Below are 18422 nucleotides of genomic sequence, written 5' to 3'. Positions count from 1 at the left end.
GGTCTTCCTCATCCTCGCTGAGGTGGAGGGACCTTTCCATCTTCTCCTTCCAGCCTGGTTGGTGGCTGCCTCATTGAAGTGTCACCTTCCTCACCTTTTTCTCCCAGTCGTCCTTCTTCCCAACAACCATAGACCACCGAGGTTTGTGGCTGCGCATCTCCACTACCTCTTCTTCCAATGAGTAGGAAGACTCAGAGCTGGACAGCTTGCAGGGTTCCGGCTGGCAGGTGTGCTCCCCCTTTGTGGTGGATTCTTCCTTCTCTGCTCCGTTGTCTGACACGGTCTTGCGAAGTCACCCGGTAAGGGCTTTCCTTCCGGGCTGACTATTACTGCAGATCCTGTCTAATGTCAGGGCCCACTTCAATACCTCATCCCAAAAAAGTAGAACTCGTGGAAGCAGTTTCTTCCAAAAGGAGCTTTTATTAAGAGAAGCTGATAGTAGGCATAATAGACAGGATCTGAGGGTTTCCCGCCAGATCGATAGGTAAAAAGTATCCCAAGCATAACCCCACCCCATAGTTCATCTGGTCAGTTCAAACAGACCAATTCCAAGGTGTTAAGTTTGTTGTGGGAAAAAGGAGATAACATCAGGTCATCTCCAGGCTGCAGTAATGTTTAGGTGGCTCTTCGTATCTTCCCTTGCGAACGCGGAGAAAACGCAGTTGCCGGAGGTACATTCCATTCTCCTCCCCCCTTTACTAGCTGACAACAAGGGAGAGAAAGTTTACAGAGGAAAGAAAGCAGAAACAGCAAAGAGTTACATTGTAGCAATAGAGGAAAAACAAGGCAATAAACCCCAAGCGCTTCCCCCCCTCCCCTCCAAGAGTATGGCAGAACCTAGGGAGAGAAGAGAAAGCAATTTGAGTTTAGAAGAAAAAGAAAAGGCCCTTTAAAACATGGGTTCTGACAGGAAGGTTGTTTGGTTGTTTGTCAGGTATCTTCTATTCACTTATCTGGGAATAAGCCCCACTTAGTTTAAACTTGAGTAATCTAGGAATAGGCTAAGTTTATTTGTTGTAACAGCAAATACTGCTGAGAACTGTAACAGATGTAAGAATGTCTTCCTATACTCATTGTGACTTACTAAAAATAATTAGTCACCCAGGATAAATAAAAAATACTAAAGGGATTTTATTATGTTTATGATTTTATTATGCTTAAGCTTGATATTAATAATGATATTTTTGTAATCATTTTATATATAACTTTGTTTATTTGCAAGCAGCTTTGTAGGTGCCTTTGTAGGGAAATTATTTATATAAAAGCTAATGTCTCATGCTCTATATACAGGAGATTGCTTACATGAAAAAAGCTCGGTAAGGGGAGAGGGAAAAGGAATTACGGATGGAGGCTGGGTTGCTGTGTATGAGTCATCTTGGAATTTTTTTGTGTGCTATCTTATGCCTGGTACAAAGACTGATCTTTTTATTCATAAAAGGTATAAAAGATGGAAGACATCTTTCCTGGTTGTTGCCTCCATCCCTCTACCAGCCACGAAGAGGGATGGGGTCACCCAACTAGTGTTTTGATCAAAATAAAAGTTGTTTGCTTGCTGAAACCTCGGCTCAGGAGTTTCTTTGGCTCTTTTAAATTCCTGAGTAATACTGGGACAATTGTGAGGCTAAGTGGAAAACCTTACAACCTGGCACCCGACATGGTGGAGGCCACAAAGACTCTCCCCCCATATCTGGAGACCCCTGTTAAAGTCCCGGCGAGCCTTCAATTCTCGGCAGGATGAAACCGACAGCAACTGAAGCGTGAGTCTTAGAGTACTCCTAGGTGTTTGACCTGGAAGACTTCTGTGCTTCATCAGCAGCGATAGGATACATGTCCGAGGAACCTGAAAGCCCGAATTCAACGAGGTTTCATGCTTCTCCACTGATGGGAGAAATTGCAACTGGAGCCTTGGTGAGTGAAAAAAGCTTTGGTAATTCTGGAATAAGGCAGGAGGTTGATCTCTCCGACTAGCCCTCTACAGATAAGAAATAAAAATGAATAAATGTAAGAAAAGAGGGAGCCGAGCAACTGTCTTCTAATACAGGATTGAGTGATTTAAAGAAAGTAATTAAATTGGAATGTATTTTTTTTTTGCAGAGGTTTTGGTAATTTTGGAATAAGATAGGAGGTTGATCTCTCCAACTAGTCCTCCAAACAAAAAATTAAAAAAATTCTAAATTCATTACTTGAAAAGGGAGAAAGCCAAGAAACTATCTTGAAATGAAAAAAAAAGGGGGGGGAATCATCAGAGAAATTTAAAGAAACAAATTAAATCAAAATGTACTCCTCTGCAATGTGTTTTGAACAATTGGGATGTCTTGAAACCTCAAGTGGCTGTTAAGTTTAGATCCACTATATCCGGTCTAACTTTTGCTGCCACTCCTATCTATAACGATAAACCAGCTAAAGCAATGATTTTAAGACCTTTACCTTCTGACTATGCTTCCCTCTTCAAGAGTCCCTAACCCTATTCAGCTTTTATATTAAAAAGGGAGGATTGAAGGGATTTTATTATGCTTATGATTTTATTATGCTTAAGCTTGATATTAGTAGTGATATTTTGTAATAATTTTATATATAACTTTGTTTATTTGCAAGCAGCTTTGTAGGTGCCTTTGTAGGAAAATTATTTACATAAAAGCTAATGTCTCATGCTCTATATACAGGAGATTGCTCACATGAAAAGAACTCGGTAAGAGGAAGGGGAAAAGGAGTTGCGGATGGAGCCTGGGTTGCTGTGTATGAGTCATCATCTTGGAATTTTTTTGTGTGCTATCTTATGCCTGGTACAAAGACTGATCTTTTTATTCATAAAAGGTATAAAAGATGGAAGACATCTTTCCTGGTTGTTGCCTCCATCCCTCTACCAGCCATGAAGAGGGATGGGGTCACCCAACTAGTGTTTTGATCAAAATAAAAGTTGTTTGCTTGCTGAAACCTCGACTTAGGAGTTTCTTTGACTCTTTTAAATTCCTGAGTAATACTGGGACAATTATGAGGCTAAGTGGAAAAACTTACAATACAATGTGTTAATATCTCTCTTAGCCTGATAAAATTATATAAAAAATTAGCAGTAGTAAAAAACTGAAAATGAAAATGCTTAAATATATTAGATGTTAGAATACAGATGACAAGCAAGAACAACACTTTTCTTCTAAGTTGCTAAGGATGTCTGTTAGTAAGCCACTGGAAGTCTTGATAACATTTTTGGATCGTGATAAAAGTTAAAAATTGCCCTTCAAGTATTTGAGAATTCTTGACCAAACAGCTTAGAATTAAACTTTCTAAAGTTCTTTCCTATGGCTATTATCTATAAAATGGCAAACATTTCTGAAGCTGCAAGACAATTTTTAATGTGAAAAAGAATATGCTACTACATTTAAAAAAAAACCCCAATTATGTTTGTATAATATATACATATATTATTTATCTTCATTATTTCCAATGAAAGAATTAAATTAATTAGAAATCCCTTTGGAAGCATAAAGCATAATGGTAGGCTTAATGGTAACTGTAACAATTATAATAAAGTGCCAGTTGTTTTACATATCATCGTTTTTTAGACCCACTGTTACCACTTGTAGGCTTATTAAAGCTCCTACTCATTTGTGGAAAGTGTACAGTTGGGGTTCTTTCATTTGGGCCATACAATCCTAGATTTCTGGCTGCAGCTGATTTTCTGAGTGGCTTGACACTAGGGAAAGGACAAAAGACTTGTGGCCTAGGCGTGCAGGATTTTGTCACTATTCCACTGTCATTGGCTAAACTTGGCAATTCATAACTGTGTGTTTTGTCTTCAGTACCATCTCTACTATTCTGTGTAAGTTCCAAGGTTTCCAACTTCTGCTGGACTACTGATACGTTGGCATTGGAATTGATATTTTTATAAGTTGGTTCAGGAGATTGTCCATCTGTTGAAAGGTTCCCATCACCTTCCACGGTTTTAGATTTATTTGGAGTTTCTTCTTTTGTATTAATACTACTAGCTTTCCCACATTCACTATGCTCCTCTATTAGTCCTATTGTATCTCCGTAGCCCAGATGGCCTTTGGCTCGCTCTATGTTCTTTCGGTGTACCCTCATGTGAGTGCGCCATGGAGAGTTTAGCTTTGCTTTAATATCTTCATGCGGATCTGGTAACATCTTTCCCCCAGTGTGGCTTGGAACATTGTTTTTGGCAGACTTGCTGGTTTGTTTGATCTTTTTCCCCAGCAGAAGATGGTTGATTACTGAAGAATGATTTACCTGAGAAGGCATAAGACTGGTAACTGGACCTTTATCTGAAATAAAAATAAATGTATTTTAAAGTATATTGTTGAAAGAGATATGGCAAATAGAAAATACATTTTCTGATTGTACTGTAGGCACAAAAGCAAAGACTTGTAGGATTTGAAGCAGAGGAATGTTCATTTCGCTTATATTCTACAGCATTTTTTTTAAACCAAACCTAAGGCGTCTATCTTGCCCAACAAGTAAACATTGCATTATGTTTGCTGCAGTTTTATTCACTGATAAACAAAATGGCTGTAAAAAATACAAAATACTATATCCAGAGTACAAAATAGTGAAAGTAACATTTCTAAAAATTAAAGGTGTTGTATATAGGAAGCAGCCTTAGAACAATTAGTTTCTCTCTCCCTCTCATTTGCAATAACTAGGAGTGACTCTTCAGAATTTTCTCTCTCCTACCAGAAAATGCCATTTTCTTAGGCACTGCTACTAACTACGAATCAGATTTATTAATTACTGTATAATAATTTTTCCCTGTCACCTATCCCAAAGTAATGCCACATAAAAATACATTTTTGCTAGATATTAATGTGAAATCTAATATAAATGCTCTAATAATTAGACTGTGAATTAAATTAGTTTTTAGTGAATGAATAAACATCACAATAATAATTTAAGTAATTATGATTCCATTCCCACTTTGATTAACTAAATCAGTGATGGCGAACCTTTTAGAGACCGAGTGCCCAAACTGCAACCCAAAACCCACATGCGTTGTTGGGTGCTGGGTGGGTGTGGCCCACTGGGTGGGTGTGGCCAATTGGGTGGGTATGGCCCATTGGCTGGGCATGGCTGCGGTGGTAACGGCAGACTAGGTGGGACTAAAAAGTTCAATCAATCAATTCCAACTTTGCAAGATTTTCTTTTCCCGCAAGAAGTTGAAATTGACTGATTGATTGAACCTTTTTTTTTTTTGCACATGGCGGTGGAGGCCTAAAGCGAAAAGGTTTTATAAAACCCAGCTGAAGACCTAGGACTGGGGCAATGGCGCACGTGCCTACAGAGAGGGCTCTGAGTGCCGCCTCTGGCACCCGTGCCATAGGTTTGCCACCACTGAACTAAATCATGCCAACAGGATGCTAGATATCTTTAACTCATATTTATAAAGCACATAATCAAAAAGCCATGTCATACCTGATCTTACGCAATTAAGGTTGATTAATTTAATATGGTATTCTCAATGTACATCAAAATGTCAAAAATAATCAACATGTAGCTAAACTATATAATTGGAAAAGATTAGTAAAAGGAAGATTTGGCAATCTTGGAAAATGAAATTTTTATTTTGTTTTGACAACGTAATTATATTGCATTTCTCAAAATTTTTGAAAAGATACTGCCCTGTAACATGCAGACCAACTATTCTGTACATCCATCCTTGCAGGTGGAGAGGAGGCCACAATGCAAGATACAGTATGCAAACACTTTCATTATTATACCAGTGCAGGAGGGTAAGTGAAAATGCAGGCCTCCATCGTTAATCCCATAGATAGTATGACCATTAACAATTTTGATTTATTCTACACGAAGCAGCATAGCCTGTGAAATAAACATTTTTACCTATATATAAACTTACAGGATTTAGATCAAAATTCTTTATACACTTAATCAACTTAATCGTGTAATACTTCAGTAGTTCAGGCTGCTGCTTAGTACCTAGTTAGGTGTTTAGATATTTGTATTCCAAATCCAAGGATGCCAGAAATGTTAGTGAAATCAATACTTAAGACCCCTGGAGCCCAAGTAGCACAGATATCTTTAAATACCATTATTCAGCTGGTCCCTGGGATCTAAAACTATCCCAAGGTCATCATCTTCATACCCTAACAAAAGAAAAACAAAGATTATAAACTCTTTTATAAGTAGCTTTTCATCATCAGATGAGATTATTTCAGTCAAGCTGATAGATCTCATCTTTTTCCCCCTTCTCCTTCTTCTTATACACTATAAACTAAACTGAATACAAATGTGATTTGCTTCTTAATACAAATAGAACTTGAACTAATAATTCCTTCCAATTATTAATTACCTGCTGTGATGTACACATGATGAACCTGCTGTTGCTGCTTCCTTTTTATACGAGAATACTGTCTTTTCAATGCATTGATGTCAGTGGTCATACGTTCCATCATCATACTATTAAAAGCTGCATGATATTCATTTCGGCAAGCATTTATTGCACCAGGACTTAATTCTGCAATGTTACTCGAGCCTGAACTCTGCTCTTGATTATAGTCTGGGAAAAACATTAGAAATATATCAGCCAGGTCACAATGATACAGTTGAAGCTACCCCTGATATTTCCACTTAATTGAATTAGAAAACTTATAAGTCCTACATACAGAAGCTATCCAGAATCAAAAACTGTATATACATTGAGAAATTACTGCTTTATTAGTGATAAATACTTGGCTGAGAGTTACAGGTTATTTTAAAATGTAGTGTACAGTAAGCCATGGAAATCAAGAGGGATAAGAACAATACTGATAAAAAAACCCAATTCCTTAATGAACTCATAAGATCCAATCATCGTATCATATGAATGTAAGTGGGAACTTCTCAACTGAAGATATGAATGTAGGTGGGGACTTCTCAACTGAAGATCCATTTCTCTATTTAAAATATTATGATGTTTCCCCCAAAATAAGACCCGGTCTTATATTTATTTTTGGTCCAAAAGACTCATTAGAGCTTATTTTCAAGGGATGTCTTATGGGAGGCAGCGAGGGCACGGGAGGCAAAGGTGTCCAGCAGCAGCTGCAGCCCACTGGCCCCTTGGCCGGTGCACTCCGGGGTTGCAAAGCCCATGCAGTGCAGGCGAGTGGGAGCACTGCTACTGCCAGGTCGGCCCCTGCTGGATGTGCTGCACAGCCACCCGCCCACTCCATCCACCGTCTGTTTGTTCGTGGCTGCAACGGCTTACAGTGCTTCTCAGGGCAGATGCTCGGGAGGTAAGGGCAGTGCCGCTGAATGTGTCTTCAGGTGAGAAGGAGAGCTGCACAGACAGGCGGGGGCAGCCCAAGGACTGGGTGGTGCATGTCTCCCCTGCCGCCTCCCTCCACCTGGCAGACACCCGCCAAAGTTGTGCAGAGCGGGGGAAGTGTGCGCCACCTGGTCCTTTGATTCCCCAGCCTGTCTGCGCCATTCTCCTCACCTGAAGATGCGTTCCACCAGCACTGTCCTCGCCTCCCAAGCATCTACCCTGGGAAGTCCTGTAAGCCCGGTGGCTGTGGGCAAGCAGATGGTGGAACAGTGGGCGGGTAGTTAACTAGGGCTTATTTTTCGAGTAGGGCTTATATTAGCATAAAAATCATGCTAGGGCTTATTTTCAGGTTGGGTCTTATTTTCAGGAAAACATGGTATTTTCAGTGTCTGTAAACTATGATGGTTAGGCTGGCATCATAATGTCACCTGCAGGGCTATGATTTGTATTTTTGTACTCTTTGGGGAGGGGCAATGACTTTCAGTGAATTTACAAACAAAAACTTCATTATATCCAAAAGTAATGTGATATTTATGCATATCAATAGAAATGCAGGCATGGGCAGAGACCTTGCTTCAGTTTTTGGATGTTTTCCTGCCAAGTTCCAATAGTGCAATGGCAAAGGATCTAGGATATGCAAAAAGTAGGGTTCAGGGGCCACATTTTGATTTCTATATTGTCTAACCTTGCCATAGAAGTTAATGTACTACACACCCTGGACACACCACATCACTGTCTTAAAGACCACACAACTGTAGTGACTTTTTATTTGCATATTTTATTATCATCTTAGATTCGGCTGGGAATAAGAATTAAAATTTCATGTTTGAGGAAATGAAATTAGCCTCAGCAGCAAAGCCTTGTATACCAGTTGAATCCCCGATAAAATTATTGAAATTTCAGAAATTAATGTTTACCTTTGAAATGCTTTTGATAGTTCTGTAGTTCTGGAGCCAAAAATCCACTAAATGATCCAAGACATCCAATAACATTTGCTATAGAGTCTTCATCACCTATTTCATTCTCTTCATCACTGTCTTTTATTTTTCCCAGTCGGCTAAAAAACCAGAGCATACAGATATGACTTTCTTGGATGATGAGGTGTAAGGCATAATAATGTGAGCGATTCCTCAAGCTGTTTCTTTCTTTACTTACACCCCAAATAGTCAGAAGATGCCTTACCTTGCAGTTGATTTTACCGTAGGAGGAAATGGTGTAATGTTATATGTATATTTCTCCCTTAATTCAGATAGCTGAGGGAAGGGGAACTGGGCCATAGAATAAACCATCTATGAAAAAAGAGAGGAAAGAAACCAAAGAAAAGAATACTTTTAGGACACTTTTCATGCAAATTCAAATACAAGATAATCCTCCTACATTTGCAAGATTAGACATTGCCTTTTCCACATTTACAAAAGCAAATATAAAAAGCTTGATTATTACTAATGCAACAAACATTGCTTTCAGGAACTACAAAGAATAATCCACAAGAAATATAACCAGTCAAGTCCTGGAGATAACAAAAGTGTTAGGGTGAAAATAATGAAAATGCTGTGAATGCATGTATTTCTTGCATTCAAAGGAATTTGTATGCAGAGCAAACTATGCATATGTATATACAACTACTTATTTTATACCTTAATGCATTTATCCTCAATGCCTTAGAAGTCTTAACTATATGATTTCAATTTTAAAGAAACAATCTGTATCAATAGAAACAGGTATACTTGTAGAAAAATATCTATTATAAAGAAACTCTCTCTTTTATGAATTTCTCAATATCACAACACTAACAAATATGATATGCCTCCTATTAGCTGGAAGCCTATATCAGTCAAGGATTGATTAGAATATTGTATTAAGATGATGGAAATCCACATTTAAATTCCCATTAAATCACTAGACTCATTAAGTTACTTTGTGCTAATATTTGTGCTAATGGTTTAGGCTTGTTCAGTGGAATTTTATAGTGCATTATATTATAATAAAAACACAAACCCTGACATGTCAAGTTGATTTCTCATTTTTTCAGTACTTCCACTGTTACTCATCCAATAAATAATCAAAACTACCAAGATTTCATTAAGGCTGATATAAGACAGTAATATTAATAAAAGTTGAAAACTTGAAAATGCTTGTAATACATACTTAGGACTGAAACACATTATAGAGCAGTTTTGGAATTTATAAGCCTGGTTAATAAAGTCTTCATAGGGTAGAGGGAGCAAAATATCTTTAGATTTACAGTATTTTTTCAAAAACTCATTTTAGTCCTTTATTTTGGCCAGGTAATTTTTCATGCACAATCTTTCACATTCATGTGAAAAATATGGAAATTGAATTGTCTTTATAAAATAAATGTATATATACTGCTTTATTTTAGATATTTTTATTAGAATATACTGAATCCTTAATCTCGACTATTGTTCTAAATATAAGCCTCTGCAAACTGAAATTATGGACTAATAGATGTTGCAATTTTAAGAAATGAATAAAAGGCATATAGTAAATAACGGCAGATGAAATTTTGAAAGCAATAATATGGGGAAAATTTCTAGATTACATTACATTTTAAAATAAATAAGATATTGATTGAACACATTTGGCTTAATATGCAAATCTGTTAGACCTCAAACTGTATATCTTGCATGAAAACTGAGAAAAATCCCACATTGTACTGATAGTGACGGGCTAGCAATTCAGCAGCACAAAATCACCAAATGTGTAAACAACTCCTCCCCCGTGCACTGCAAGCCTAAATTCTGCCTTTCCACATTAGTTTGATCATCTCTTCATTATTATTGTACCACTTCCTTTCCTGAGGAGAGGGAGGAGGAAGTGTGAGAGAATCTGAAAATTATTTATTTCAATAGCAACCTTTTTCTTAGTCTGTCCATAAATGAAACAGTGATCATATCATTTCATTAGTGTTGTTGATCTCCAGACAGTGAATGGATTTTTAAATCTCTCACACAAACACGCACACATACACACATCTTGTTTTTGTTTCTAACTATAGCAGATTATTCTTCTGAAATGAAGTACATAATTTTCACTTCCTCAGCAATATAATCCAAATAATATAGACTTAGCTGTTGAAAGAAGAGGATAAAGAGTCACTACCTTATCTGAATTAGATTAATTTTGTTCTGACAAATACCAGGGGGCTAAGAAATCTGGACTGCAAACAATACAGATTTGTCTTTTTGATGCTATTCAGTGCATTTTTGAAGCCTGGATTGGTAGCCATAAAAGACTGTACATTGTGATTTTCCACATCAGTCAAAACCACTAAAATTGACTGGAGAGCAATTTAAACTGACATTTGTCACATATTTCTCATTATATAGCAGTGCTTCTCAGTCCTAGTTATGTTACAATTTGTTCCTTAGCCAAATGCATTGCTATACAAACTAACATCTAAAACATTATCAATAATAGACAGAGCTACATGGACAACCATTGTATATGTTTTAAAGCATAATAATATTGTATTATTCATAAGATTTTTTTTTGCTTTGATACACTTGCCAAACCTAGATAGAAAGTAAACAATACCCTAATGAATCCTGTTAGTAATAATAGAATGATATGTTTTGAGAGAGCTGTTAAGAATTTTACTAGACTTTTAATAGTTACTGAACATAGCAAGTTGGAATTCATTTCAATTGTTAGCCCAATTTTCTCACTGACTGATAGACAGCAGTTCTGCTGGGATTGAAGAGATCTTTCTCAGCTTTACTTAGAAAAGTCGGGGATTGAGTCTTTGACTCTGTGACTTAATTAACTTTTAATATTTTTAACAAGATGTATCAAAAGTTGGTTTAAGGCCAATCTAATTTCATATTTTCTTACTAACCTGCATGAGTTCATTGCTATCAATGAGTTTATCTTCCAGCATCTCCTGCGTTAATTTTCCCATGGTGCCATAGAAGTCATCTGCAGTTTCACAAGAATTGATCTGCCTGCATCACAACACAAATATTTCTGTTACTATATATGTTGTAATCCCATATTGTACATTATTTGCTTTATTAAGCTGTTTTTCTTGTTTCCTTAGGACTACATTTAAGGCTACATTTAATGACAGCCTAAACAGATAACTACAAAAATGTTGCTTCTTCAAGGATGGCTTGAGTACCCTGGCCTAGGATAATTACCGGTATCGTAGTAGTGGCAGAGAATAAAGATATGGTGATGTCCAGTTACACAAGGACAGAGAAATTAAGCATTTAACAGTTTTTGTCCCTTCTGGAAGTCTTTATCAGCAATCAATTATTGGAGAGATCAGCCCTTCAAAGAACCTGATCTTTAGTCTCAGTAGTGTCAGGTCAGTCCTATAAAGCAGAGATCATCTATGATTTGACTGAAGGTGAGAAACTACATTGGCCTGTGAAATAGTCACCTATTTAGGGAAGCAAGTATGCTGATATGGGTCACATCTGTTTTGGCTGGATATTCTGAAGCTGAAGGAGTAAAAAATGTGGTGTAGCTGTGATTCTTGAAAACAGTATACCCCTTAACAACTGTGACAAAACTGTATCTTTCAGCATGAGCACCTTGGTTTGGAATTAGGAATAAATCAAAGATTTTGTTAATTTATTGTGTTGCGCTATAGTCTGAAAAAATTCCTAACTGACCAATGGGAATTGTATTTGATGTTTGAAACCCCTGGATTTCAATATCCATTTTAGGTTTTGTCTAGAAAAATTTAGGAATTCATAGCAGCTGTAACAAGGATGCTCTATCCCAGTTGATAACAGGTACGATAAATGATGTAGATTATATATTTTGACATTTTTTTCTAATCAGGGGGATGTTCTATTAGTGGGAAAGCCTCAAGTTTCTCATTTGTCATGGATGGAGCCCCATTGGATTAGTGGTTGTACTTCACTTCTATTGAGGGGCAGTGGACTTATTAAGATGAGCTGCCTGAAACATTTATTGTACTCAGCTAGTTACCAAGTGAAGGATTCTGGAACAAAGGGGAATTGTTTAGTCTAACTGTTGCTTTCTTGCTTTTTGTTATCAGCTTTTGCACCAGAGAAATTTCATGCAAGTGTGGGAAACATGTACATGGATAGGATATACTGAAGGAGGGAATAAGGGAGTGTACAGGAATGATTGATGTCTTTCTTATGACGTAATGGCTCTGTTGTCTGATTTTCATTGGCTAACAAAGTTTATAAAGCAATGCTACCAACTTTCTAAGGCGTGGCACTTCTGGACGTAACTCTGCAGTGTTCCAGATTGTTGGCCACCCAGCTGCTTAATTTGATCAAATAAAGTGCTGCTTGATCAAGAAGTCTCTGCTTGGGTATCTAATTAAATTGATATGGTATCTCAAGTTTAAGGGACTGGGACTTTACATTTCTGGCGAACCGAACAGGGACTTGAAAGTTTTTTTTCTTCAAGGTTGTTTCTCATTGAGACTCCCTGTGAATGAGTTCCGTTGTAACTACAACCTTCAGGCATGATATCCAGGAAAACTGGTGTGCCCAAAAGATAAGGTGAAGACCAAGAAACCCTTTAAGCACAAGACAAGAGAAAACAGGTTAAACAATGGGGAAACAGGCAAGGCAAATGAAAAGGAGGGGCCATGTTTCCAGTGGGCCATGTGTTAGCCCATTGGAAAGCACTGAAATTTGCCTGGAAAAACCATGAAAATGAAATATCTGTATGTGAAACTGTATATGCAAGCAGTTTGAATGGAAGTGAATGTGTGAGTATGCTGAATCTGCAAGTGTGTGTGTGTGAAATGCCTGAAAGGCAGGAATTTAGTTACCTGCAATGTGAGATTGCTGGAAGAAATTGGGAATCATGACAACTGTGTGACTGTTAAGGAAACCCCCCCACCCTGGAGGTTGGGGGAGAGAGAGAGAGTGTGTGTGTGTCATGGTTCTGACAGATGAAACTCTTCAAAGAACTTCGAGGCATTGTTTACCTTAAAGAATCTTTATTCGAGTTGCATAACATCGGCACGTACATAATCCAAGCCAAAATCTGAATTCCCCTCCCCTAAGCACATAGTATCAAAGCACAATTCCCTCCTCTGATTAACAGTCATAAATCACATTCTCCAATTAGTTTGACATGCTGGCTTTCCCTTCAGTTCTTCAACCCGCCATTTCTTATCATCTCTTATTACAAAAAAACCTTGGTTCCCACCCTTATACAGTATTGCTATGTCTAACTAAACTTCCATGTACATTCCCCCCCCCCAGTTACATCTAATTCTAACTCTAAGAGTAAAACATAAAGTAAAGGAAAACGGCTGCATCTCCATATGTTGTCAAAGCAAGAACATTCGATGTTAGCAGCATTGACATCCAGCCCCCCTTATAGAAAGGACAGATCCTGTAATGTAAACAAAAGCATATGTTAGGGACTGTCTCTCGGTTTGTTAGGGTGTTTCCTATAGAACCTTTTGATGAGTCTGTTGGCTTTCACATCACTAGCTTTCACCCAAGTGACTTCAGACAGTGAGTATCCCTTCCATTGCACTAGGTACTCCTAGGTACCTTTAAAAATTCTAGAATCAAGAATACACTTTATTTCATAGTGAGTCTGACCTGCTACCATGACGGATCCGGGTGCCTTTTTAGGGGGAGGTCTTAAAGTGGAGCCCCTAAAAGGTTTCAACAAGCTGCAATGGAAGACAGGGTGCACTCTTCCTAAAAGCCTAGGGAGTTTTAATTCTACTGTGACCGGTTAATGATCTTTACGATAGGGAAAGACCCCAAGAATTTAGGTCCTAATTTCTTGCTGGGTAATTTGAGGCGTAAATATTTAGTCGACAGATAAACAGCAGGGACAGTGAGTTAATTGATACAGAACATCCCTGTCCCCGGCAATCTAAAAATTATAGAGCTATCAGTTCATGTAACGTAGACATGTGTGTGGACAAGAATCAACCTTGCTGTCAAGCAAAATCAAGCTTTTAATAGCATGTGCCACACAAATTCCACTAACCAAATAGGTGGTAAGAAAATAGGGGAACTCAGGCACCACACAGGTTATGTAGAAAGTAAACACAGGGTCAGTCATAAAGGACTCAAATGTCTATACACCAATGCAGAGTATGAACAGCAAACAGGGTGAAACAGAAATTCAGGTTAATGAGGGCAGATATGATATTGTTGCCATTATGGAAACTTGGTGAGATGAAACCGACAAATGGAACACACAGCTAGAGGGATTTAAATTATTTAAAAGAAACAGACCACATAAAAGAGGAGGTGGAGTTGCTCTCTATATAAGAAATAACTACATCTCTACAGAAATAGAGCACAACAATGATGAAAACTGTCCTGAATGCATTTGGGTCAATATAAAAGGGGGGGGGGAAATGACATTGCCATAGGTGTATATTATAGGCCACCCAACCAAACAGAGGAAATAGATGAACTTTTTGCTAGTCAGCTAACTAAGATATGTAGGAAGCACATCACAATAGTAATGGGGGACTTTAACTACCCTGACATCAACTGGGAGACAAACACTGCACCAAGTGGAAGATCAATCAGATTCCTGACAAACCTAGCAAACAACTTTTTCTCCCAAAAAGTAGAGAAGGGAACTAGGGGATTAGCCATTTTGGATCTAATTCTCACTAACAGAGATGAAATGATAGAAGGTGTTGAAGCCATAGGAACCCTGGGAGGAAGTGATCATGCAATATTGGAATTCAAAATTATGGAAGCACAAGCAATACAACACAGTCAAACTAGAGTCTTGGACTTCAAGAGAGCTAATTTCAATAAACTTAGAGAGGGCTTGGGAAGGATTCCATGGATGAGAATCCTCAAGGGGAAAACAACTCAAGAAGCTTGGGAAATTTTGAAAAGTGAGATAATAAAAGCCCAGTCTAGCACAATACCAACAAAGAAGAAAAATAACAGCTCTCAAAAGAAACCAGCATGGCTGCATAAAGAACTCTCTGATAAATTGAAAGATAAAAAGGACAAGTATAGAAAGTGGAAAGAGGGTCACATAACTAAGGCAGAATATCAGCAAATAGCCCGAGCCTACAAAGATGAAGTGAGGAAAGCTAAGGCTCAAAATGAACTAAGGCTTGCGACCAAAGTAAAAAATAACAAAAAAAACCTTCTTTCCACATGTAAAAAACAAGAAAAAAGTGAAGGAAACGATTGGTCCATTAGTGGGGGAAAGTGGCAAGAAGGTGACAAGCAACAGGGAAAAAACAGAACTATTTAACTCATTTTTTGCATCTGTCTTTACACAAAGGGAAAAAACAGTCCAACCTATCAAAAATAGTGCCATAAAAAACAGAATAGAAACACAAGTTAAGATAGGCAAGAAAATGGTAAGTGAGCACCTGTCCAGCCTAGGTGAGTTCAAATCACCAGGACCAAATGGATTATACCCCAAGGTTCTTAAGGAACTGGCAGATGTGATCTCAGAACCACTGAATTATATTTTTCAAAGATCCTGGAGCACTGGGGAACTACCAGTGGACTGGAAAAGAGCTAATATAGTTCCCATCTTCAAAAAAGGAAAAAAAAATGGATCCAGGAAATTACAGACCTATCAGCCTGACCTCAATACCTGGGAACATTCTGGAAAAGATAATCAAACAACGAATCAGCGAACACCTAGAGGCAAACAAAGCCAACATGGGTTTGTCAAAAACAGATCATGCCAGACAAATCTTATTGCATTCTTTGACCAAATGACAAAATTAGTGGATCAGAGGAATGCTGTGGATATAATTTACTTGGACTTCAGTAAGGCATTTGATAAAGTAGATCACAACCTACTACTTGATAAGATAGAAAAATGTGGGTTAGACAGCATCAGCACCAGATGGATTCATAGCCGGCTGACCGGCCGTACTCAGCGTGTGGTCCTCAATGGAACCCGCATCTACATGGAGGGAACTGTGTAGTGGTTTGCCCCAGGGCTCTGTTCTGGGCCCAGTGCTCTTCAACATCTTCATCAACGATTTGGATGAGGGAATAGATAGGGAACTCATCAAATTTGCAGACGACACCAAGCTGGCAGGAATAGCCAACACTCCAGATGACAGGCTTAAGATACAGGAGGATCTGGACAGACCTGAACACTGGGTGCTATCTAACAAAATGAAATTCAATGGTGAAAAAAGTAAGGTTCTACATTTAGGCAAGAAAAACCAAATGTATAGGTATAGTATAGGGCAGTGATGGCGAACCTTTTAGAGCAGTGGTTCTCAACCCGTGGGTCGGGACCCCATTTGGGGTCGATCGACCATTTCACGGGGGTCGCCAAGCAAGGCTGTCCGCCATTTTTTTGTCCGCCATTTTTTTTGTCCGCCATTTTTTTCCCCTTTTCCAGCAGGTGCCTTACCTCCCTTGGGCTGGGCCAGCTGGTGGTCAGCCTGCTCCGTCTCTGCCGCTTGCCAGCTACACCTCGGCCGGCGCAGGGGGTGGAACCACGCATGCACGGCGCTCCCGGGCAGGGAAAGTCCTCGACTTACGACCGGTTGGGTAGTCCTCGACTTACGACTGGTTTAGTCCTCGACTTACGACCGGTTTAGTCCTCGACTTATGACCGGTTGGGGTCGCGGCATTAAAAAGGTTGAGAACCACTGTTTTAGAGTCCGAGTGCCCAAACTGCAAACCAAAACCCACATGGGTGCCAGGTGGTGTGGCCCATTGGCTGGGTGTGGCCAATTGGCTGGGTGTGGCCCATTGGGTGGGCGTGGCTGTGGTGGTAATGGCAAACTGGATGGGGCTAAAAAGTTCAATCAACCAATTCCAACTTTGCAAGATCTTTTTTTCCCCGCGAGAAGTTGAAATTGACTGATTCATTGAACCTTTTTTTTTTTTGCACACCGCAGCGGAGGCCTAAAGCGAAAAGGTTTTATAATACCCAGCTGAAGGCCTAGGACTGGGCAATGGTGCATGTGCCCACAGAGAGGGTTCTGAGTGCCACCTCTGGCATCCGTGCCATAGATTCGCCACCACTGGTATAGGGGGTACTTTGCTCAATAGTAGTAACTGTGAGAGGGATCTTAGAGTCCTAGTGGACAGTCACTTAAATATGAGCCAGCAGTGTGCTGCAGCTGCCAAAAAAGCCAACACAGTGCTAGGCTGCATTAACAGAGGGATAGAATCAAGATCACATGAAGAAGATCACATGAGAAGAGGGGGAGGTGAGCTTTCCTCGGGTAGAGGTAGAGCTCCCCTAGACCTCCTTAATTATTTGGAGGTCGGAGGGTGAATTCCCTCGGAGCCCGAGGCTTTCTCCGCACTCCAGGACGCCTTTGCTCGGAGCAGGAGCAAAGCAAGACGCCGCATCCACATCTGCATTTTAAAGGGACTTGTGAGTAATTTAAAAGCAGACAGAGACGACCAGGAGAATTTAAAATTGCAAGTGTTGGAAACTTTAACTCGGGGAGAAATAATCTTCTCCATATTCTAATTGGACTTAAAAGGGAAAAATGGCGCCGGAATGCTGTTTCTTTGTTTGAAAGGGGGAAAGTGAAACTTGTAACAAGTGGATTTTTACAAACAGGAAAATGGCTTCAAAGCGTTTGGGAATTTCTGCTGTTTCTAACGGTACAATCTCCTCTCCTGTAATACAGCCTGCAGTGCAATCTAAACCAAGATCCCCCCCACCTTCTCCCCCACCACCTGCATTTATGCTTAAAGATATTCAAGATGCTTTAAAGTTAGCAACACAAGAAATAAAGGAGGAGATGGCTGACCTTCTTGAGAATAAAAATAGAGAAATGAGGGAAGATATATTGCTTGCATTTCAAGGGTTAGCTACACATATTGAACGTTTGGATGACCGGGTGGATGAAGTTGTGGAAAATACTGAAAAGCTAGAAAGCAGAGTTGCTAAAGTTGAAAATAAGATTGATATAACAGAGGATGAAGTTACCATCTCACAATATAGAGATATGGAATTTGCATTGCGAATAAAAGGATTAAAGGAGGATTCACAAGAAGATTTGAAAGAGGAGGTGGCAAAGGCTATAGCTCCTATTCTGGGATGTGAATCTGAGGAATTATTAAGAGAGATGGATAAAATATTTAGGGTTAATTCATGGATTGCGAGGCAGAAAAATTTACCTAGAGATGTGGTTATTTATTTTTCCAGGAGATCACTTCGAAATGCAATTATCCAGGCTTTTTATAAACAG

General features: G+C 39.0%; 1 protein-coding gene across 2 annotated transcripts in view; it reads right to left on the bottom strand.

Annotated features, from left to right (window-relative positions):
* Positions 1–3483: 3483 nt before the first annotated feature.
* TBC1D30 (TBC1 domain family member 30) overlaps positions 3484–18422 on the bottom strand; it is a 94280-nt gene continuing 79341 nt past the window's right edge. Inside the window, exons 8-12 of one of the 2 annotated variants that reach the window (XM_015820823.1) lie at positions 11130–11235; positions 8453–8559; positions 8188–8327; positions 6317–6523; positions 3484–4277 (exon numbers count right to left, since the gene is read on the bottom strand). In XM_015820823.1, coding sequence (XP_015676309.1) covers positions 3547–4277; positions 6317–6523; positions 8188–8327; positions 8453–8559; positions 11130–11235 — 1291 coding nt within the window. In that variant the 3' untranslated portion in view covers positions 3484–3546. The remainder of the gene's footprint in view (positions 4278–6316; positions 6524–8187; positions 8328–8452; positions 8560–11129; positions 11236–18422) is intronic. The other variant, XM_029285016.1, reaches the window with a different exon arrangement.

The sequence above is a fragment of the Protobothrops mucrosquamatus genome, unplaced genomic scaffold (genome assembly GCF_001527695.2).
Source record: "Protobothrops mucrosquamatus isolate PMUCROS unplaced genomic scaffold, P.Mucros_1.0 scaffold_156, whole genome shotgun sequence".
Classification (NCBI taxonomy): domain Eukaryota; kingdom Metazoa; phylum Chordata; class Lepidosauria; order Squamata; family Viperidae; genus Protobothrops; species Protobothrops mucrosquamatus.
This window is presented reverse-complemented; position numbering and strand designations above follow the sequence as displayed.